The 23,445-nt window shown below is 38.1% G+C and overlaps 1 protein-coding gene across 1 annotated transcript in view; it reads right to left on the bottom strand.

Moving 5' to 3' along the window:
- Positions 1–6,688: 6,688 nt before the first annotated feature.
- The window catches only part of RALGPS2 (Ral GEF with PH domain and SH3 binding motif 2), a 151,203-nt gene continuing 134,446 nt past the window's right edge, over positions 6,689–23,445 (bottom strand). The window contains exons 16-20 of the mRNA XM_080824036.1: positions 22,246–22,351; positions 19,579–19,671; positions 12,962–13,067; positions 10,720–10,811; positions 6,689–8,092 (exon numbers count right to left, since the gene is read on the bottom strand). Of these exons, the coding sequence (XP_080680162.1) occupies positions 8,063–8,092; positions 10,720–10,811; positions 12,962–13,067; positions 19,579–19,671; positions 22,246–22,351 (427 nt within the window). The 3' untranslated portion in view covers positions 6,689–8,062. The remainder of the gene's footprint in view (positions 8,093–10,719; positions 10,812–12,961; positions 13,068–19,578; positions 19,672–22,245; positions 22,352–23,445) is intronic.

The raw sequence follows: 23,445 nt of genomic DNA, 5'->3' as shown, positions 1-23,445 counted from the left end.
ATTGCTCTGTCACTAAGTTTATGTCAGATTCTAAATCCTTTGTAGTCATTTCAATAATCGTCATGGCATTTTAACCAGGACTAGATTCCATCTTAAGAAACCCACTCTCTTCACTTCTGGTTCTTTGCTACTTCCATTAGCTCAGTAGTTACCTCCTCCACAGAAGGCCCGAACCCCTCAAAGTCATCTGTGAGAGGGCAGAATCAACTTCTTCCAAACTCCTGTTTGTGTTGGTATTTGGACTTCTTCCCATGAATCCTGAGTATTCTCAATGACATCTAGAATGGTGAATCCCTTCCAGGTTTCCAATTTACTTTGCCCAGATCCGTCTGAAGCATCATTATCTGCGGCTGCTGTAGCTTTAAGAAATCAATTTCTTTTTTGTTTTTAAAAAAAGATTTAAAGTAATAATCTCTGTACTCAATGTGGGGTTCAAACTCACAACCCCGAGATCAAGAGTTGCACATGCCACTGACTGAACCAGCCAGGCGTCCCACAAAATGGTTTTGTTTTTTTTAAAATAAGACTTAGAAACCAGAACTACTCCTTGATCCACAACTGCAGAATGAGTGTGGTGTCAGCAGGCATGAAAGCAGCATGAACCTTGCTGTCGTCCTCCATCAGAGCTCGTGGGTGAGCAGGTACATGGTCAGTGAGCAGTTACATATGGATTTCTTTTTTTTTTTTTTTTTTCTGAGTAGTAGGTCTCAACAGTGGGCTTAAAATATGCAGTAAACCATGTTGTAAACAGAGGTGCTGTCATCCAGGTTTTGTCCCAGCTGCATGAGCACCCGGCCAGAGAGCCAGCTTTCCTCTGAAGTCAGGCGTTGACTCCTCTAGCTATTGAATTCCCAGATGACACTCTCTTCCAATATAAGGCTTCGTATCCATTGGGTCTTAGCTCGATCTTCTGGATAACTTGCTGCCTCACGCTGCACTTCTGTGTTATGGAGACGGCTTCTTTCCTTAAGCCTCATAAATAAACCTCTGCTAGCTTCCAACTTTTCTTCTGCGGCTTCCCCAGCGCTCCTTCTTCATAGAATTGAAGAGTCAGTGCCTTGCTCCTGAAGAGGCTTTGGTTTAAGGGAATGTTGTGATTATTTTATCTTCTCTCCACACTATTAAAAGTTTCTCCATCTCAGCCCTAAGGCTGTTCTGCTTTTTTGTCATTTGTGCATTCATTGAAGTAGCGCTTCTAATTTCCTTCAAGAACTTTCCTTTTATATTCACAACTTGGCCAACTCTTTGGTGCAAGAGATCTACCTTTTAGCCTATCCTGGCTTTTTGACTAAGCTCATTTCTAGCTTTTAATTGAGAGTGAGAGACCTAAAGCTCTTCCCTTCACTTGAACAGAGAGAGGCCACTGCAGGATTATTAATTGGTTTAATTTCCATATTTGTGTCTCAGGGACAGGGAGAGATGGGAGGAATGGCCAGTTGGTGGAGCGGTCAGAACACAAACAACATTTGCCGAATTGTCTGTCTTATAAATGGGCGCGGCTTGTGGCGCCCTCCAACAATTACAGTAGCAGATCACTGATCATAGATCACTAGAACATAATAATAATAATGAAAAAAATCTGAAATACTGAATTACCAACATGTGACAGACACACAAAGTGAGGAAGTACTGTCGGAAAAATGGCGCCAACGGACTTGTACGAAGCAGGGTGGCCACAAACCTTAGTTTGTAAAAAAAATACAGTATCTCTGAGGTACAAGTACGCTTGTCCTGGCTCAAAGACCAACAACTAATGAAGCAGAAAAGGGAACCCAGAAACCGAGCGTGCACATTCGGAAAGCTTCCGCCAGACAAAGGCGGTGCTGTGTGAAGTGAAGTAGTAAAGACAGGTTGGCTCCTTTGGAGAATTGTCACTCTCTTTTGGTTCCAATTCACGGACAGTGAAAATTTTCAAAGGCCGTTAGAGAGGTGAGGAAACTGTTGAAAACTAGTTCTTAGAGGCAAGCTCATGAGGAATTCTTAGGGCATAGCTAACACCTCAGCCAATGCCTTACGGGAGGAGACTCCAGAGAGCTATTTCTGTACTTCTGAGAAACCATGAAATCCGGTACGTACTAGCAAAGAAAAACCTCTTTGGGGACCGCTCCTACCACATCATATACCTGGGAGTGGGAAGATGAAGTTGGAAGTACCGGACCTGTGGCCCCTATTCCTCCAGACCCCATCCGTCAGCACGCCAGAGCGCATCCTCATTCCAGGACAGGGAAGAACAACTGAAGTGCACCCAGACAGCGGCTTTCTGTACCAAGAAAACCCTTGTCAACTAGTTTAGAATGAGAAAAAGATCAAGTTAGAGCACTTATTTAAAACTTAACGATAAAATGCACTTTAGAAGTTAATGACAGAAATGTAAATAGGGCAACAAATCACCCCCACACAATCTGTATTTTTAAGTAATTTATTTCAATAGAAATATTTCAGAAAACTGTACTTAAATTCATTTTAAGTTAGCTTATGCAAACACACTGAAGATCTCACACTCACATTTGCATATTAAGGAGAAACAAAAAGTGAGAGAGGAACCAAGCTGCACATCACTCAGGGAGGTCATAGTGCAATCGAGTGCTTCATCATTAGAGTACCTCAAGTTAACTGGGATAAAGAATAAAAATGGCTTGTGTTTTCCTGTATATCATCATCATCATCATCATCGGATATTTACCCCCACAGATGTTTATCTCCTTTAGATTACACTGTGAACGAGTTCCCCACCCCCTCCCCACACGTACACGCTTCAGTGGGTTGTAAAAACAGTACATTTGTCAACAATTAAATGTTGGAAGTCTTGAGAGTCTGGTGACTTATAATCAGCTACTGTGTCAGGCCTGACAAGTCAATGATTACTGGACTGTATTTGTGAATAGTCCTAATAGGTGATAGTATCTTTAGAGGAAACAGAGTATTTGATGTGTAAAGCACATGTAATATTTATGAAATTTTCAGCTGATCTACTAAAAAAACTTCAATCCTTTCAAAGCACTCTTAGATTCCATTCCTTTAATTCTATCACCACTTCACAGGCCAAATGCTAGAAGCAAAATTAACTACTACTACTAACCCTCAAGGATCAGTCAACCCTTCATTTGGCTTTAAAGACTATGTCTACTTCCCTATTCCAGAACATACTGGCCCTTAAAAAATGTGAAAATATCATTTTGACTCAGTTGAACAGTAGCTTCAGATCTTTTAAGAGTCTCAGAGAAGCAAAATGCTTCCAAGTTTTGTTTTGACTAAGAAAGCTAGTGTAGTCTCTTAGCTTCCCTTTAAATTTATATATTGGAATTGTTTTCATGTTCCTGCCATAGTATTTCTAAAGAAACAATATCTGGTAGGTGACTGCCTGTTTGTTCTGAGTCTTATTTAAATTTAAGAATGAACCAATCTCAACTTCATTTTTGGTTGTATCTCATGACAAGACTTCAGTAGCTTTAATAAGACCCCAAACAAATCTTTCTGGCTGTAATGTATTCTTTTAGGGATTTTCTAAAAGGCCTTATAATTAAATCGATGCTCAAAACCATGACTACCACCAACACAACATAAAAACAAACTCAGCTGGATGGACGCGCTTCAAAGCTGTTCTTAAAAGTGCTCATCTAAAGGTTGATTTGGTGGGTTTTTCATCAGGAGAGGAGCAGGGAGGGAGCTTGTCTGAAAAGATTCATGACCTAGGAGGGCTGCGGCAATGACCTAGAGGCATCTCTACAGACTCTCTTACACTTGCCCGGACAAAGAGTAAGCTGGTGGAGAGAGGGATAGCACACACTCCTGAAATAAAAGGAGTTAAGAGGGCAAATGATTATCGTCATACTCGATGCCCTAAAATTGGTCTTCAAATTGTTAAGGCACTGACCAAATTTTCCCCACACTACAGCTTGAGATACTGGTGTAATGAAATTGCTTTCAACAACTTTTAAGAGTTTGCATGTACAGATCTTTCATCAGAATCCTCTAAATGGAAAAAAAAAAAAGTCACTTTAATTACAAGCCACTTTTAGGGGAGCAAGACCAAAAAGGACTTAGATCATTTTGAAAAGGTTGACTTCACGTTGAAAATAATGCTCATCAACGTGATTAAATAACAATGTTTGTATCTTAAAGCTTAGAAAAAACAGAATACCAATCTGGCTGTAAAATCATAAATTTACTATGTTTGAAAAAGGAGTATAAAAGGAGAGAGAAAATGAAAGCAAGCCCTAGAAGGTCACCAAAAAGGCCAGGCAAGCCTCACCATGTGCTCTGTATCGTCTGCTCCTGCAACAGCAGTGCCACCGTTCCACCGGGGCCCGGGCAAGCTCATCTTCACTTTCAAAAAGGGATCCAAGGATTTCAAAAGCCTCTGAAGCAGAGGAGTCCTTTTATTAGAGATTATCTCTGCGAAGCAACACTGCTCCCCCTTGTTGGCAGTAGAAGGTAATATGGTGGTTTAAGAATGGGTGGAAAGGAATGTGCCTCAGAAAACAAAAAGGAAATCAATAGTGGATATATTCTCCTATAAAGTTAATGGATGAAGTCTACTATTATTATCATGGATTTCCAATTAATGCCGTATAGTTTTAGGAAGGTGTTTTCAGTAGGAAAGGTGTACAGCTCACGGGTTTAAGCTTGGAAGACTGCTCAACTCAAGGGGTCAGGTAAATTCTAGTAATCCTGGGGTCCACAGTTCAACTAATCCGTGGGCTGTGTACACCACAGTCAGCAACCATTCCCCCGCTATATCAGCAGTGCTCCTTGGGCTCTTCTAGAACTCATCTAGAAGAGAAATCAAGCCACTTACAAAAACTTGGGAGCGAAGAATACCCTAACTCTTGACATATGGAAAGACCCAATAGCAAGACAGTCTGCACAAAAGGTAGTGCGACAGTTGTATGGCGTTTTCTACACAGAAAAATAATTGTCCTTGGAGCACATACCCAGGGAGGAAAAAAAAAATATTGTTTGGATCCCTTTTTGCTGTATTTATACAAATAATATTTACATAGTGAAGAAAACACTATAGAAGGTGTGTTTGATCAGTTCTCTTTCAAAGCTTATAGTCTGGAGATTATAGTAAAAATAATACCTCTGAAAAAAATAAAGCAAAGTCCAAACACAGAGGGGGCATGAAACCAAAACTGGTACTCTGAAGGTCATTATTGTTTTTATAGTTGTGTAAACTATATAACTATAGTTTGTATAGTTGTACACAACTATACAATATAGTTCTTTTTATAGTTGTATTTTAAAAACTGATGTTACTTCTGTGTGAAAAATAAGCTTTCATGGTCAGATAAACTGTGGAAAAAATGAGATGTGCCTCAAACTGTATTTTGGCTAGTATTATATACTACTACACCAGACTGTATGCCAGTATTTATGCTTTTCATAAATTAGCTTCAATTTAAATTATAATGGAATTTCTAATGAGTTACTATTGGCTAGGAGAGAAACAAATGAGCTTAATATGATAGAAATTTCAAGCTTTTGAGTCACTAATTTATTAAGCATAAGCTTAATAAGAGGAAAAAAATTTCATCTTCCTACTAATAAACTACCTAAATATTTAACATATTTTGGTGACCTATTTTCTTTGCTTGAATTATGATGTCATTTGGTGAATTATAGATTGAAAATTCACCTAAGCTATCTCAATTCACGTTGCTCACTGGTTTCCACTTGTTTCAAATGCTAAAATAATCTTCAAAAGCACTATCTAATCTTTTGAATAGACAGATTTGAAGAGAGAAGAACAATGTCTACTTTTACTGCACAGTTAAGAGTTTTGCTCAGTCGGAGGCCACAATTCTATACGGGGACTATTCACCACATCTGAACACTATTCTTTCCCTGTGCACGTATCCCTTAATGTTAGAGCTGAAACATCAAACACACCTTCCAGTTTAGCTCTCTCTTTGGCATGGTGTGATGTCAGGCTCTGACTTCCAGTTGCAAATCTCCTCAAATATGGTTAAACCAAATATGGTTAAATGTTATCTAGTAGCTTATTTATGACAAACAAAACAATCATAAAAAATCCACAGGGTTCTTATCCACAGTATTTTTAAAAAGCACATACACTGTTAAAAACACTTATTTCTGAAGAGAAATACACAAATTAAGGAATTTAAAAAATGTAAAATGAAAGAAAGATGTGCAAGGTCTACATAGTAATACTGCTGGCGATGCAGGTGGTGTCTATGTACCCAACGTGGGTTAAGCTTGGGAGATCATTAATTGAATAATCACTTAGCATAGGCAATATTCTGCCCTCCCCAGCCCATGTCACTGTCCACAAAACCTGAAATAATGGTAATTTCTAACTGTGCTATATGAGAAAAATATCTGAACTCTTAACATCCTTTCCAAAAGCTCTTCTACTTTCCTTTGGCTAGACTCTTAGCTAATTATTCTGTGGGCAATATCTTCTATTTAAGCTTCATGGCCTCAAGATGATTTAAAAAAAAAAGTATGAAATTCTTTAAGAATGCAATGTGAGAAATTTTATGTGAGGCCCAAAGTATTACAAGTTTATTGGAAGAGATCAGTCAAAAAGCATTTCTTACTCTGGGCCACTGCTAAAATATAGGATGCCCCATGAGTTTCTAACATCTAACATGTTGCCTTTGTTCAAGTGCCATTTTTTGTTAAAACTCAAAGGCAGTTCACCTTGAAACTTTTTTCTTTCTTTCTGCAATTCAACATTTATTCCGGAAATTAAACGCACTGTTGCATGGAAGAGCTCTCCCAAAACAGCTTGGTCAACTACTGACAAAATATGGTTTAATGGCTGGGACCTATAGTACGTTTTTAGAAAAGTGTTTTGTAATAAAGGAAAGTTACATATAGGAAGGAAAGTTTTGATACTTAAGATTCCCAGAATCTCCATCTTTCACCTTCTTCCCTTTTAAAATTATTTTGTGTGCCTTATAATAAAATACATACACAAATACATATGTGGAAGCTCTTTTAAACAAATGTGATCCTGAATCTCCTATTTAACAAAAATAATGAAAATGAGTAATAAAAAAAAAACTGGCATTGTGTACATTAAACACTGTAAAAGAAAATATCCTGATGAAAGATCAGTATATCATCTTGATGACAAAAATCATCAGTGACTGGTAGAAGGGATAATTCAATTAACTTGAAAAAAATGTAATTACTGTAAAATCCCAGAAAAGTTTAGACTGGGATTATGGTTCTTTCCTAAGCAGATCTGTAGTCCAACAATGAATTCATATAGAAGGCTAAATTTTAAACCCAGTTAAAAACAACCATGTTTTCTGGAGCCCACTTGAAAAGTGTCTGGACTAGGAACACTCAGCCTTGATGCCTCCTGTAGGAAATGATGTTACCCATACAGTACTGAATTTCCAAAGTTTAGTGTTTAAAAAAAAAAACTCCCCTCATTCCAAACAACCCCCGCCCTCAATCCCAAACAAACCCCAACAACTCATATTATGAACATGTCTAATTCTGAAACTCTAGCCGTGGGAGAGCCAGGGAGGCCGCAGACGACTGGGAGCAGAGAGCGCCCCCCCAACCCCAGGTCAGGCAGCTGGGAGCACCCCACTCCACTCGGGCAGAGCATCTTCATACCTCCGTTCAACACCAGCCCCTCATATAACCCATAAGAAATGTTTTTCCTTTTTAAAGTGTACCTAAAAAAAAAGGCGATTCCCCCCTCCAAAATTAGTACAAAGTTAAAAGAAATGCAAATTAGCTACGATCTATTCCAAGCACAGCACCGCCAGAAGATTCACACACACTATTTGGTGTTTCATGTTGGTTTTCCTTTCATTCTTTTAAGGCAGTGGTTTCCGCAGGTCAGTTCAGAGAAAAGAAGCGTGGTCCATGGCAGTTTGTTTTAGAACTCCAATTTGTTCTCTGGGAATATCTCACTTCATTCCCTGAAATTAGTGCTTTTTTGGTTCAGAACTCCAAAGGCTGAGACGCAGCCTCTGGGCTCCTCCAGGCGCAGAGCTGGCTTATAGCTGGCGCTTTCATCAGCAACTTGCTCTCACTTAGGGGCAATAGTTCACCTCGCTTCTTTCTTAGGCTTTTACTCAAAAGTCATCAAGTTTGTAGGAACCTTAAAAATATAAGCAGTACAAAACTGATAGTACTTAAAAGGTGCTTTTCAAACTGTTATTTCTTATCTTTCTTCGTTATTTTAATCCCAGATAACTTTCTTAAAAAAGGAATTTGACAGAAGGTACTGCAATCATTTATGAATAATGAATAAAATATGCTAGACCATTTTTGAGAAAATCAGAGTTAATACTCTCTTTCCAGAAAACTGAAATTGGAACGGAAGAAAGGGTGGAGACAGTATCTTTCTTGTCTACCACAGGGCGCTCAGCAGATGTCCGCTGAGCGAGCAAACGAACAAGAAAAGAAGCATGGCTCTCGTCAGGGTGACACTCTGACAAATGTACGTATCATCTGTTTTCTCATTATCTGTATTACCAGGAATTCCTACATGCACATTTTAAAATCCAGCATGGATAATTTTATAATGAACATTACTAAAAATTTCTTTGTGAAATCATCATGAAATTAAGTGTGAAAGAATAAAACTCATCACTAGATAAATTCTGATCTGACACTTGGTGACTCTGAAAAATCAGTGTTACAGTGTGAGGCTTACAGACTGGACCAGGTTTAATTCAATTCCTTATAGAAACCAACAATAAGACATGAAGTCCACATTGTAGTGAAGAGAAATCCCACAATAAATCTTTGAAATATGAATATATTTTGTTTTTGAAAATCAGCTGATGAGTCCTCTAGTCGAGGACTAAAGAGGGTTTCACCATGTTAAAAACACCCTTAACCCTTATACTGTTTTCTAAACCTGTAGTGGGAGAGAGACTCACACTTCAGTGGTCACTTCTTTGTCCTTTAAAACAGCTCAACAGCTATCACTTCACTAATCTTTTTCTGAAAACCCAGGATATTCAAGGAAAAAAGGGGGGAATCTTTTATACGTGTTACCTTCTAACACAATCATAACTGAATCATAAATCAAGTGCAATACAAATGCTCAAGTACTTAAAGTATAAATTCTCAGGTCTGGTTGTAAGAAATCCATGTTTAAATAGAGTATAAGTTCATTTCCTCCTAAGTTCCTTGAATGTGACTTAAGGTATTGTACTTGAGTGAATCAGAATCTTCTACCCAAAATTTCATATTTCACAGCTTCTATTTATATATTTGTTACTACTCTGATTTCTCCCAAGTACACGGACAAACAAATAAAAAAACCCTGCTTATACTTGTTCAACTGGAAAGTCTGCTAATATAGTGAAAGAAACTGAACCTTTATGTTGGTGTCTAGATTAATCTTGAAATCTGCAATTTAAAAAAAATGTTAATACTTTAAGCACACTTTAAGTGTACTTAATACTAATACTTTAAGTGTAAGCTGAGTTGCACATAAGCTCAGTCTAGGCAAAAGAAGGTCTGTTTCTTTCATTCTGTCCCAGACCCAAACTTGACAAAGGCAAAAAAGCAGACTTTGTTCTATGGCATTTCATGTCCTCAATGGAGGGTACTAAAAATGATACCAATGCTTCTAGCAGTCTTTCATTCATATATATATGAAATAAAAATTCTAAGAGAACAAAGCCTATTCTAATAATATTTAAAAAGAATGGACCTAAAAGGTAAAGGTATTTGATTTTCTGACCCTATGTATGTCATTCAGCATTTCTGAGACTTAGCTTCTTCTTTTATTAAAAAAGGGGTAAAACTTTGGTCCTGACAGCACAGGGTGAAAAAAACTTTTAACAGATGATATAAACTTATGTCGTGTATTATAGTATCAAAATCAGCCACGGATAACACTTAATTGTACACTTCTGAATTTCAGTACCTGAAGTCAATGGTCTTCAAATATACCCAAATAAAAACTGGCCTACAAAAGGTCTACATGTATTTCCATAACTGTAGTTATGTTTACTTCACATCTTTTCTACCAATTCACAGCTCAACTTTAGATCTGCAACAGGGTTTGGGGAAAACAACACCATGGCTTCATTTCTCCTCTGCAGCTGAAAAGTGTCTGAATTAGACCATCTTTGATTTGGTGAAATAAAAACAAACAAATCCAAATGGTTCTGGGCTTTGCTGCCACCACAGGAAGCCATATCAAGTTATTAATAAAGATGAATCAGAACAATTTTTATTAAAGTGCCATCTAAGTCTTACCTCCCTGGGGCTCTATTTTTTCTTGCCTCTCACTATATTCTACTGACATGGGCTACATTTGCCTCTTTTGAACACCTTAAGCTCCTTCCAGCCTCAGGAGCTTTCAACTCTCTGTGCCCCCCACCAGACGACTGCTCCCCTGATCTTCACAGGGCTGTTCCTTCCTTCACTCACGTCAATGTCTTCAGGGAGGTCTCTGCTGCTAACTCCTGTTTATTTAAGTTGTGTCTACTCTTATCCCTCTGTATCACATAATTCTGTTTTCCTTAGATAGTTTATATTGTTCTCTATATAGTTTTAGCATTTGAAATTTTGTTTTTCATTATTTTATTGACTATCTCCTCACTAAAACGTGGACTTCATACCTTGCTGACTGCTGTCAATAAGAAAGAATAAAAACAGTATCATTTCCCCGCCTCATGCATCAAGTTAGTCTGATGACTTCCCCTGCAACTCTCTTACACAGAGTTCGCAGGGATGACCTGAGGCCTGGGAGCTGCTGCTCACCTGCTGCTTGTTGCTCTGGCAAGCTGCACTCAGATGCTTGAACCACAGCATCGCATTCATTCTGTTGCCAGCTTGAAACTTGTATGAGTTTCCTAAAGTTATTAGAAACAAGGGAAAAATGATAAAATTTTAAGGATCCTGACATATAATAATTCAGCCTGATATCAAAGAACAAAATAAAACACGACTAGAATTCTCAGTTTTCAGAATTCTGTTTCTAGCACCTGATTTTCTAATACAAATAAAAAGAAGAGTTCTCTATGCTATGTCCACATGCTATCAGTTATTCAGAAAGCCACCTTTTGCTGTTTATGAATTTGAAGAGAACCATTTTTGTCTCCTTAAATGTTCTTTGCAGTAAAGTATACCCAAATAAAAGAACTGTTTGGCTCCTCTAGATTTGTATGTGGGACTGAGAGTACAGAATATGTTAATATTACATTTTTACAGGCAAAGCGCTTTAACAAGTTTAACACTTAAACAGAGGTATATAATGTGATTAAGGATTAATTAGCTAACATCAAGTATGCTTTTAGGTGTTAGTTATGTTTGCCGAAATTATCACAGATTTCTGGGAAAATCTGAAGAGTTACTTTCCTCTTCTAGAAAATCAGAAATTCATCCGTGCTGTGCATATTTAGAACTTGCGTTCACTAATTCAAGACTGACACATAATAAATGTATCTTATACGGTTGTGTGTATTGAGGTGATAAAATGAAAAAAGAAAGGATTCACGTACTGAAGGCTGCCCTAAGCTGAGCTTTATTCCCTTTTTTTACTGGCCTAAGTTTTTATTTCTCAATTCTTTTCGAATTCTACTCCCTCCTTTTTTACTGCATTCAAAGGCCCAAGAGCCTGACCTTCCTTTAGGCATGATGGAGCCTTCCTTTGAGACTGGAACACTCAGAGAATTTTTTCACTTTCAGAAGCAAGAGTTTCTTCACCAAATGTTTAATGTTAAATAATACTGTTTTACTTGCTGAACTCAGATGTGGACATGAGATCGATTTGAATTGAAGGCATACCTACAATAAAGCTGCCCACGGCTGCCATTTATCTACTTTCTCACCCCCGCTCTGAAAGACCATTAGTACAGATGGCACAAAACCTTGGCTACTTGGAAATACTTTTATCAAGCCACACTAGGGAAACTGAAAGAAAGAATTTGTTAACTAAGCCCAATGAAAATGATCTCCTTAAAATGTAATTTTATGAGTAATGCCTTTGAGATTTGGGGGTGGAGCAGGGACTTTGAAATCAGAATGCTGAATAGGGAGTTCTTGATCCGTAAGTCAATCTATTACATCTCAAAATGAGACATTCTGCTACTATTATTTTTTTCCATATACAACATATTTGCTTAAGTTTTCACTTAAAATGCTTTAATATTCTAAAAGCAGAGTATCTGTTGATACAAAATACATTCTGAATAGAGGTCAAATTATAGGTACATAGTCAATAATTATCATTTCAGTGGTGAGTTGCTGCAGTGGAAGATTCTGGGCAGATATGAATGCGTTTCCTGTCTGGCTTCCTTTGAGGTGCTTATCAACAGCTGGCAGTTGTTATGAAGGAGGAGCAGCAATCACATCAGGATGCATTCTGATGGCCGCCTGTGGCCTCCACTTAGAGATGCACACGGGTGATTCTACATGGCCCACCCTCCAACTTCTCTGATCCACTTAAAAAACTCCCCTGGTCAATAGTCAATAATTTCATCCACAAGTCTCTCCCTACATTGTAAGCAAAGTATTAATTATTAACTCTACTTATTTGGAAAGTGATAGGAGTTAAATAACCAATTAACTTAATTAAAAATAATGGAACAAAATCAGTTAGAGGAAAACCTCTGCCACATTCAGAAGTTAAGAAAAACAATTTATTTCAGGGTACAGATGAAGGGGTAATACCTATATATATAGCAAATGTCTGAGATTTTAAGGTAACCGATTCCCCAGTTCCTTCCTTCCCCCCACCCTCTGCCTGTTCTGAGCTCCCTAAGGATTACTTGGGCTTTTAATTGCAAGCTTATGCCCACACAGCAAAGAAAATATGCTTATAATAGATACTGATATTTAAAATATTGATATTATTATTATACATTATGTGACAGAATTATTTCCCAAAAGACAAAACCACATAAACATGCTCCTGGTCAAGTATTCCAGTTAAACTATGTTTGGACCAACTGAATGTTATATACTTGCAGTACCTTAAACACTAGATATTCTAATGATTCACCTTTCTCAGAGTCAGTCAGCAAGAAGAGATCTGGGTGTTCTGGGTCATCAGCCATCATTACCATCCATCCTACCACAGACACGTTCTTATTTGACGTTGATTTGAACTGAGAGATAAAAAGATCATTAATGGAGACACCAAATTTATGGCGCATCCTAAGCAAAAATTAAGGATAAGCACATTTTCAGTTTCTCCTGCAAGAGATAAGATTTGTGACTTCATTTTGGTTGAGTTTGCTCACAGTCTTTTTACTTACTACTAAATTCCATGTAGGCACACCCCCTTTAGATAGTCTACTACTCTTCAGATCCTTCCTAGTTTCAACTCTTCATCAAAACCTAACTATCCGAGTCTTGAGTCCCAAAAAAGCATGATCTGTCGCTGGATCTAATAAATTCACCTCTGTGGTTTTTTTTCTGTTCCTTACTATGCTGCCCCAAACCCCTCCTTTATTAGGAAACATACCTGCATTTTAATCAGGGTGTTATCTTCTTTTTACCCAGCTTTATTGATATAATTAACACATAACACAGCATAACTTTAAAGTATACAATGTAATAGGGTTATTATCTGAAACCTGATGATTTACTAAACCAGCAGTACTATCAGACCAAAAAAAAATTTTTTTTAAAGTAGGCTCCATGCTCAGCATGGAGCCCAACACGGGGCTTGAACTCATGACCCTGAGGATCAAAACTGAGCCACCCTGGTGACCCAGACAATTCTTAATAATATATTCTTACTTTATTTCTTAAAAAAGGTATCTTAGTATGCTTGTTACTTTTCTATACTTGAAATAAATATAATGGAAAAAAGAGCTATTAGAAAGAACAGAAAATTAGGTTAATCTCATTCATGACCTAATGAAAAAATATTAAGTAAAATACTGGTGTATAAAAAACCTAAAGGGCGTCTGGGTAGTACAGTCTCGGATGAGTGTCTGACTCTTAGTTTCCGTTCAGGTCGTGATCTCATGGTTGTGAAATGGAGCCCCACGTTGGGCCCCACGCTCAGTGTGGAGTCTGCTTGAGATCCTCTCTCTCCCTCTGCCCCTCCTGCTCATGCTCTCTCTCACTCTCTAAAATCAATAAATAAATCTTAAAAAAAAAACAAAATAACTGATATATGATGACCAATTTGGATTTATCTGAGGAATGTGAGGTTGGTTTCATGTTAGAAATCAACTAAGGCAACTAAATTGGGTTTATTTCGAGAAAGCAAGATGAGTTCAACTTTAGAAAAACTATTTAACCTCAGAAAAATTATTAAACTAAATCACCATATTAACAGATTAAAAAGGAAAAAAATACATTCAACTCAGTTTACCCAACAAGCTTTTGCAAAAATATAATGTGTATTTGCGACAGACTAGGAATAGAAAGGAATTTTCTAATTCAATAAAGAGTATCCACCAAGCAAACCAAAACTTACACAAAAACCAAACCAAAATAAAGCAGGAAAAGACCAAAAATAAGTAAATAAGTAAATCCCCAAACCAAAACCGTGCAACACACACACTCAAAGGTAAAATGCTAAAAACATTTCAAAATCAGTATCAAGGTAAGGATACCCATCATTGCTACTTCAATTCAACGGAGAATTTGAAGACCTAGTCAGCTTAACAAGATAACAAAAAGGAAATAAAAGGTGTAGGAGTAAGGAAGAAGTAAATGCCATTACTCACAGATAATAATACCGACAAAGAAAACCCACTCCTATCTACCAAACGAGTTAAGAATGATGAGCAAGGACACTTGGAAGAGATCGGTATGAAAATCAACTGTAATTCTAAAGACTGACTGATTTGTCAGACAGAGAGAGAAAGCTTAATCAGGGGAGCAGCAGACAGAGGGAGAAGCAGGCTCCCTGCTGAGCAGGGAGCTGGATGTGGGACTCAATCCCAGGACCCTGGGATCATGACCTGAGCCAAAGGCAGACGCTTAACCAGCTGAGCCACACGGGTGTCCCTCAACTGTAATTCTATACATGAGAAACAGAAAAGTCACTTCTAAGAGAGGTACCTAGCAATACACGTGACAAAAGATATACAGCAGAAGTAGAACTGATAAAAGGCATCCATCCAAGAAGACATAAACCAATGAAGAAATACCATGAGATGAAGAAGATGGTCTGACTTGTAAAGATGCCAATTCTCCCTAAACTGACTTATACAGATTCAGTGTCATCTCAATAAAAATTTCAGTAGGGTTTTCCAGAACTTGGGAAGCTGATTCTAAAATTTATATATAAGAGCAAAGGAGCAGAAGTAGCCAACATGCTCAGGACCTGCCCTGATACACATTAAGGCTCATAAAGCTACAGTAACTGAGGCCATGGGCTACAGGACAGGGACACACAAATAGGGCACTGGAAGTCAAGAGATGCAAATTCATGTGACAAGAGTGGACTCTGCAGACTGAGGAAGGAAGAATGAATTGTTCGATAAATGATGCCAGGAAAACTGGTTCTCCACACAGAAAAATCATGAAAACAAATGCTTGACCTTTCTGTATGCATTTACACCAAAGACTTTTTTGATTCTGCTGGTTTTCATACATAGCTGACCTTTGAACTACATGGGTTTGAAGCATGCAGGTCTACTTAAAATGTGGATTTTTTTTGGATAAATACATTACAGTAAGTGTATTTTTTCTTGTGATTTTAACAGTCTTTCTAGCTTACTTTATTATAGGAACACATCATATAATACACATAATACACAAAATGCGTTAACCATTTATATTATTGGTAAAGCCTTTGATCAATAGCAGGCTACTGGCAGTTAAGTTTTGGGGAACTCAAAGTTATACACAGATTTTCAAATGCACAGGTGTGGAAGGGAGATGGGGTAGGTGCCTCCAGCCCAGTTGTTCAAGGGTCCACTGTACTAATGGGGGCATATTTGTACTCTAATTTCTGGTTTTCACTTATTGGTACTTCCTTATTGGTAGGTATTTTGAGTCTTTATAGATGTCTATTGTAAACACTACAGAAATATTCTTCGACAGGTATCTTTGTGCACTTGTTCAAGGATTTCCATAGGACAGATTCCCAGAAAAGGAACCGCTGGTTGTTATTAAGTTAAATATGGACTAGGACTGCCCACCACAAAAGCAATACCAATTTAAATTTCTGAAAATCATGGACAATAGTCTATGTTTCCCTATACCATGGCCAAGGCTCTGTTAAGAATCTTCAAATTTTTTGCCTAATTGCAAAAGAGGGCATCTTCTTTAATCTGCATTTTCGATATCTAATAAGGTTGATCATCTTTTCATGTTTATTAGCCACTTACATTTTATCTTCTATTTATCTCCTCTTTCCCTTTTTCTAGTGTCTGTTTTATTCTCACGGAGCTGTGGAACGTCTTTAGTTTTGTTACAGATTTCTTTTCAGGTGCAGTCTTGGTCTTTAAAAATTTAACTAAGCAAACAGTATTTATTTCCTCTCCACCACACAGTAATGGGTTCTAACATACCTGCAAATTTTTTTTTTTTTACAATGAATTAACTTCCATTAAAGGGTATTTTTACAGTGAATGTTTTCATTTTAAGACATCCAAAAACGGTGTATGTTTTCATTTTAAGACATCCAACAGGCTGGATGTCTTAAGGCTCCTGGGTGGCTCAGTTGGTTAAGCATCTGCCTTTGGCTCAGGTCATGATCGAGCTATGTGTCAGGCTCCCTACGCAACAGGGACTCTGCTGCTCCCTCTCCCTCTGCCCCTTCCCACACCACCCCTGCTTGTGCTCTTTCAAATACATAAAATCTTTAAAAAAAAAAAAAAAAGCCCATCTAAAAATACAGACATAACAGGAGTCGCCCTTTGGTCTCCCCAGTTAGTCCACATTGCCAAGCCTGTTCTGTTCCTCATAGGCAAAAAAAGTATAAAACTTATGGGTTTGTGGGCTTCTGGAGTTCTCCCTTCTGCATTTATAGACTTATACGAACAGGTATATTTTCATTAGTAATTTTTTTCTCTCCGACTTTTAATTTTCAAAGGCTGAAACTACAAAGTTGAAAGAATGCCACAGGGGTTACCCACAAATCTACATTTTGTGCATTTGCTTAATCTTTTTGAACTGCAGACATCATAAAACTGAGTCCTAAATATTTCAACATGTATAGCGTAAGAATATATTTCTATATAACTACAATATAAGTATCTAAGAAATTTAACAGACATCATTTTTTATAAAGTCCGTATTAAAATTTTTTCAGTTGTCCCAATTATGACCTTTGTAGTTGAAAAAAAAAGACATTACATCCAGGATTCAACCAGAGTACACATCGCATTTACCTTTCAGACTCTTCAGTCTCTTTTAATCTGTAAGAGTCCTCCTGTTCCCCTCACCCCCCCTCCATCCGCCAAATTTTGGTCTTAAGAATCCAAGCCAGTTGTCTTGTACAATGTCCCACAATCTGGATTTGATTGGTTTCTTCATGATTAGATTCAGGTTAAACTGCAAGAACACTACACAGGTGGTGCTGTTTGTAGAATACATTTTAATCCTTTATCTGTTGCTTATATATAGCCATTACTTTCTTTCAATTTGTATTTTGCTTGAAAATGATTTTAATAATTTTTTTCTTCATTGCTTCTAGTTCTGTGCCACATCTCTTGTAAATCTAATTCTATAATATAAACAGGAGCCTGTTGCTCTACCTTCTATGTTGTTCTTGTAATTTCTTGTTTTACCCGAACAGTTTTAATTTAAAAAGATTAGGAATATAGTCCATTTCTTTGGCACTCATTTGATTTCCTCACAAACCATTATGCTCTAATTTCATTTGGCTTCTTTCTAATAAGTTAGGAAAAAATAAAAAACATTTAATTTTGAATAGATACTTTTTTTAATAATCGTCAACTAAGTGAAATCGAGCCAAGCATCTCAAAGTGGCTATGTGAAAAGTTAACTATATCTGAGGACCATTTCGTTATAGCAACCTTTTTTCCTCCCTTTGAGGATAGCAGTATTCATCAGGCAATTACTCTGCAAAATGTTTGGTGGAACTAGTAGTCTGTGTAACTCTATGGGTTGTGTGAGCATTAGTCACTTTAACCAGACTACAAAAAACAGCCCTTTACCTCAATGTGAGGACTGTACCTAAACAACTGTAAAATATTAGTGGGCCAAAAAGCCAGAACTTCAGGGGTGCTTGGGTAGCTCAGTTGTTAAGTATCTGACTCTTGATTTCAGTTCAGATCATGATTTCAGAGTCGTGGGACTGAGCCCCACATCGGACTCCTCAACCCTGGGCATAGAGCCTGTTTAAGAATTTCTCCTTCTGGGGCGCCTGGGTGGCTCAGTGGGTTAAAGCCTCTGCCTTCGGCTCAGGTCATGGTCCCAGGGTCCTGGGATCAAGCCCCGAATCAGGCTCTCTTCAGCAGAGAGCCTGCTTCCACCTCCATCTCTCTCTCTGCCTGCTTCTCTGCCTACTTGTGATCTCTGCCTGTCAAATGAATAAATAAAATCTTAAAAAAAAAAAAAAAAAGAATTTCTCCTTCTTCCCCCACCCTCTCCCTTTCAGAAAACAAAAACACAAACAAACAAACAAAAAAACCCAAAACAAGACAGAACTTGAGAATTCATACGATTCCATTCAGATACAGTCCATAAATGAAGCCATGTGTTGTTTAAGGAAACATATATGGTAAACTCTAAAGAAGAGGAAGGCAATGATCAATGTGAAATTCAGGACGATGATAGATGTGGGTGTGGCGAGGAAGGAAGGAAGGAAGGAGATACCCTCTTAGGGCACTTACAGCATTCATTTAAACTGAAAATGCGCCCTTCTGGTTTGATTATAAAGAACTAGAACCGTAAGAATAGAGAAGAGCTTCTCTGAAGTATGCAGTGTCACTGGATAATTTATACACAGTAAACGGACTCGATTTCTTTAGTGGATTACCTTTCCTCAGTATGGTAAACCACTTAATTTCACTCCAAAATACATGACTTAGAAATAAAATTCTTCTCAAGGGGATTTTATTAACGCAACATGGAAAATTTCTTCTTTCAAAGACTGGATCACTAGCATATAAAAACAAAACAGCATGCAAGAAAGATTTATAGGAAGGCTCTACATTTGGAGAAAAAGTGCACTGCGAGGCTTCTTCTAAGTAATTTGCAACACAAGAAAGTGGACTATAATAAGGAGAGTAACAACTACTCCTCTTCACCGCTGAGCAAAACCACTCCATCCCAGACTGAGGTGAAAAGATCTTTAGATGACGGTCCCAATTTCTCACATTTTGCAGATTATGAACTGAGACTCCAAAGCAATAGTTTTCAACTGTTTTCTGAATAAGAAACCCAGGCCTAGGAAGGTTTTGATGCCAAGACAGACAGCGGTAATGTGCACTTTTGACCTTTTGATGGAAAAGTAGCATTCAAAAAAAGAAACCTCTAAATAGGGAAGTTATTCCAAGACCTTTCCTGGAATGGTCTTACTAAATAAAAGTAATTCTACCACAACACTCACACAAGGACTTAAGAACTTCTGGATTAGAATATGGAAAAAATCCAAATTGCAGCATCCCATTAGGACTACTTTCCTTACAACCATGAAGAGGCACTGAAACTCTGCTAGCAGTTTAGAGGAGGAATACTTACATGCTTTCTTTCTGTAGCTTTTAGAGATTTGGCAGCATAGTAAAAAAGCTGTGTCCCACACAAAGCTGCCCAATACTTTGTCCACGATGCTACCTGGAAAGACAAACACAGGAACATATTACCACCGGCTTCTCAGTTTCTTTACTTTCTTAGTGCCGATGGCCTCTAGCTCCACTCCATCCACCTTAGCCTCGAGCTGAATCACTTCCGAAATCTTTACCTCCCACATTCCTGTCACTTCCACCAAAAAGACTCCACTACTACTTTTATTCAGTAACTATCGGTTTCATCAAAAATCATACCGCTTTTCAACATTATTGAGCCTTGCCGCTGCCTCCCCATCCTGAGGCCTCCTTCTCCTTTCTTCATTTTTAGCCAATACCACAGGGTCCAGCACTATACCCACTCCCTTCCAAATACTTGAATCTCACTGTCCCTTTCTCCTGATAGAACGCCAGCCTTATTTAAGTCTAACAGCCTGATTACTCGGCACATTATAATAACTGAAAATTGCTGGAGAAATCAAACTGTGCCAACTGGTAAAATCAGAACCAGCAATCTCATAAAGGAATAGTAGTACTTCATTTTTACCCCATCAAGTCATTATACTCTTCCTCTCTGGAGACAACCATTTCATTCCTTCTTAAAAATCCTAGTCCTCCATCCCCTTATAACAGTGCTGCCCACTTCCCAGAGAAAAACAGGTGAAATCTGGCGAGGACTTCCTCATCTCCCCAGACCAAATATCTGTTAGCTGACCCACCTGCTCAGCCTTTCTTCGTGCTGCAACAGAAGAGCTAATGCTGCTTCTATCAAAGGAGAAACTCGACCCTCCTTTCATGCTCTAGATCCTACTATCTCGCTCCCTCAAGAAATCTGCTTTTGTAATTTACTCCTTTCTCCACTGTCTGGATTTCTCTCCCTCTCCCATCATTACACAAACGAGGCTTCACAGCACTCCCATCACTGAAAATCCCTCCACTGCCCGTCCCCTGCCCCAACAGAGAGCACCCAATTTCTTTGCTCCTGTTTACATCATACCTTCTTGCAAGAGTCTCCAATCCCTGACTCTACTTCTCTCTTGCCCGTTTTCTCCTCAGCTTGCTTTCAGTTAGGCTGCTGTTGTCAAGGTCCCTACTCCCTGACATATCCCAAAGCCTCTGTTCTTCTCCACACTCAACCCCTTAGCAACATCCGGCATGGCTAGCCATTCCTTTCTTCTTGAAATACTGTAACCTCTACGCTTCTCTGGTAACAGTTCCTTCGTTTTCCTCTATGCTTCTCAGAGCAGACCTGGACGTGCTACAGAACTCTATCCACAGCTCTCTTTTCTTCCCCAGCCATACTTTCTTCACAGATAATCGGTCTCACCTGGTCCCATACTTCAAATACCATCTGTATGCTAACAGCACTCAAATCTCCATCTCTGGCCACCATCTCTGGCAGAACTTCTGAACTGTACTTTTTAGAGCCAAACTGACGGCTCCACTTCTATACTTAAAACGCATAGTCAAGTGAACTTAGCCAAGACTTACTGGCCCCCAACCCTGATACCACCTTCGCCTCCAAGCTCTCTCTCATACACCGCACCCTAATACCTCATCAAGCAGCCCCGACTGTCCTCTCTGACTTCGCCTCCTCCACCTGCTGTGCCTCAGGGCCATGGGCCTTCTCGCTGCCTGAACTCGGGATCCTCACGTGGCTGGCTCGCCTGCTCATTCAGCCTCTCCTCATCCTCTCACCTGCCATCCCATCCCCTTATTTCAAGGGCTTACTTTCGATCTGTCTCGTTGGAATGTCACTTGCACAAGGCAGGCATGTGGCCTCATCTTGTTTGCTGCTCTATTTCCAGCATCTAGCACACAACAGCGTCATAATGCCCCAGCTGACACACTACTCCTAGTTTTTCCTAGCTGGCCTCGTGTAGCTTCTTGACTATGAGTGCCTGAGGTTTACTGTGACGTAAGCAGCAAGATCAGACTGCTTAGATGTAAACCACTTTTACATTTGAAGAAGCTCTCATATCTTCAAAAGTGTTAAGTCTGGATACACACTGAAGTTTTTATTCCAAAACAGATAAATTGTACTATTATTTGAGAAAAGAAAAAAAAAAGTCTTCTTTCGTTAGCAGTCAAACTGCTTGCTGCTGCTGGGAAAGAAGAAACTTCTAAGTTATCTACAAAAGGCTCTGTGCCACTAAACTTTTATCGTTTAAAAAAAAAACAGAACGAAGGTTTGGCGGACATTTACTATCTGGGTTTCATGAAGGAAAATGAAATTGCATTACAGAGATTTAAATAAACAACTTAGGACTGACAAAACTGGTTGCATTCCACTTTTGGGGGTTGTTACTCTCTATTCTTTATCTTTCCTAAACTTATTACTAAAATATTTCATAAGAGCATATACTTTCAAGGTTCTCCGAGAAGTGGTTTTGTGTAAGAACTGTATTAAGGGACGGAGAGATGGAGAGGAGTACAGGAGCACCCTCAACGTATGATCTAACTGAAGTCTAAATTAAGAAACCTGGTGAGGCAAATGCGCATTTCCAATTATTTCAAGTGTACTATACATCTGGTTTTATTTCATTGTTTTCATATTTTTTAGGGTCCTATATGTTTGCTTATTTTTAGAGATGTGTTAAAATATAATACATCAAGATCTTACCGTAGGCTTTTTGCCTTCTTTTAACAAAGTTTTTCTCCTGAGAACACCTTGAATAGTAACAGCTCCTGGATATAAATGCACTGCCAAATCCTCTGATTCTGCAGAACTAGAATAATGGAATGAAAAAAAGAACATTTAAGACCTTTTGTGTATAGTAGTTACAAGTAGGTACTTAACTGAAACGTAATTACTCTTAATTTTAAAACCTTGTTACTGTACTTGGCATTAGACGACACAATTATAAAGGCTTACTGATCTAAAATTTATAAGCTGTCACAAAAGTTTAATCAGGAAGTTATTAAAGTCAGCAGATGGTTAAAAAACACACACTTTATTACATATTTGAACAAATGTAATTTAGAAAGAATAGAGTGATTCACTTTAGTGAAGATTAAATTAAGGATTTAAGACTTTTTCTTCTTCTTAACATGCCACATTTGCATCACTGCTGTAAACATTTTTTCCCCATTAGAAACTTTAAATCCTGGTAGGAAAGGTGAGGATTCTTTTTGTTAAAAAGTATTCTGGCATATAAAATTCAAAACAAAAAGAGCAGAAGTTCAAAAAAGAAAGGAAGGAAAAAGAAAACCCATGCTTAATTTAATTCTAAAACAGGTGAGAGAAGTGGTATAGGCAATAACAACATATTTAAAAAATGAGTGTACTGCAGTTAAGTTGTAATGACATTTAAATGCTTTCAATGCATAAGTGTTTGATTATAGCCTAACAGCTCTCCAAGAAAGGAATAATTCCAAAACTCAAGATTTCCTTTTCATTGATCTTAAGAAAACCACCACAAAATAACTAAACATTTAAATATCTTTCCCCAACTGCCTTAAGGTCCTATATTTAAAACAACAGTAACTTCTACAAGTCAATTAAAACATACACACTAATAAAAATCTGTCATTCTCTGGGGATCTGACATGATCTGCAGAATTCCTGCAACAGGGAAGAAAACTGAAGATTGCCAGGTTATCCCGTTATGATTATTTAGGTGTCTTCAAAGTGACTTAAAAACCTAGAGACCACTAGAAATTTCATGCTACGGCTATTTATATTCAGGGAGGTATACACAAAGAGATTAGACACCAAGCTGATAGAAAGTTTACTTCTGAAGTTGGCTATTTTATTTGTTGTATTATGAAGTGGCTGATCACCCATTACGAGCAACCTCCAGCCCCATGTCAATCTAACAGT

Source organism: Martes martes (genome assembly GCF_963455335.1).
Source record: "Martes martes genome assembly, chromosome: 15".
In the NCBI taxonomy this organism is placed as follows: domain Eukaryota; kingdom Metazoa; phylum Chordata; class Mammalia; order Carnivora; family Mustelidae; genus Martes; species Martes martes.
The sequence above is the reverse complement of the archived record's forward strand: the minus strand, read 5'-3'. Positions and strand labels throughout refer to the sequence as shown.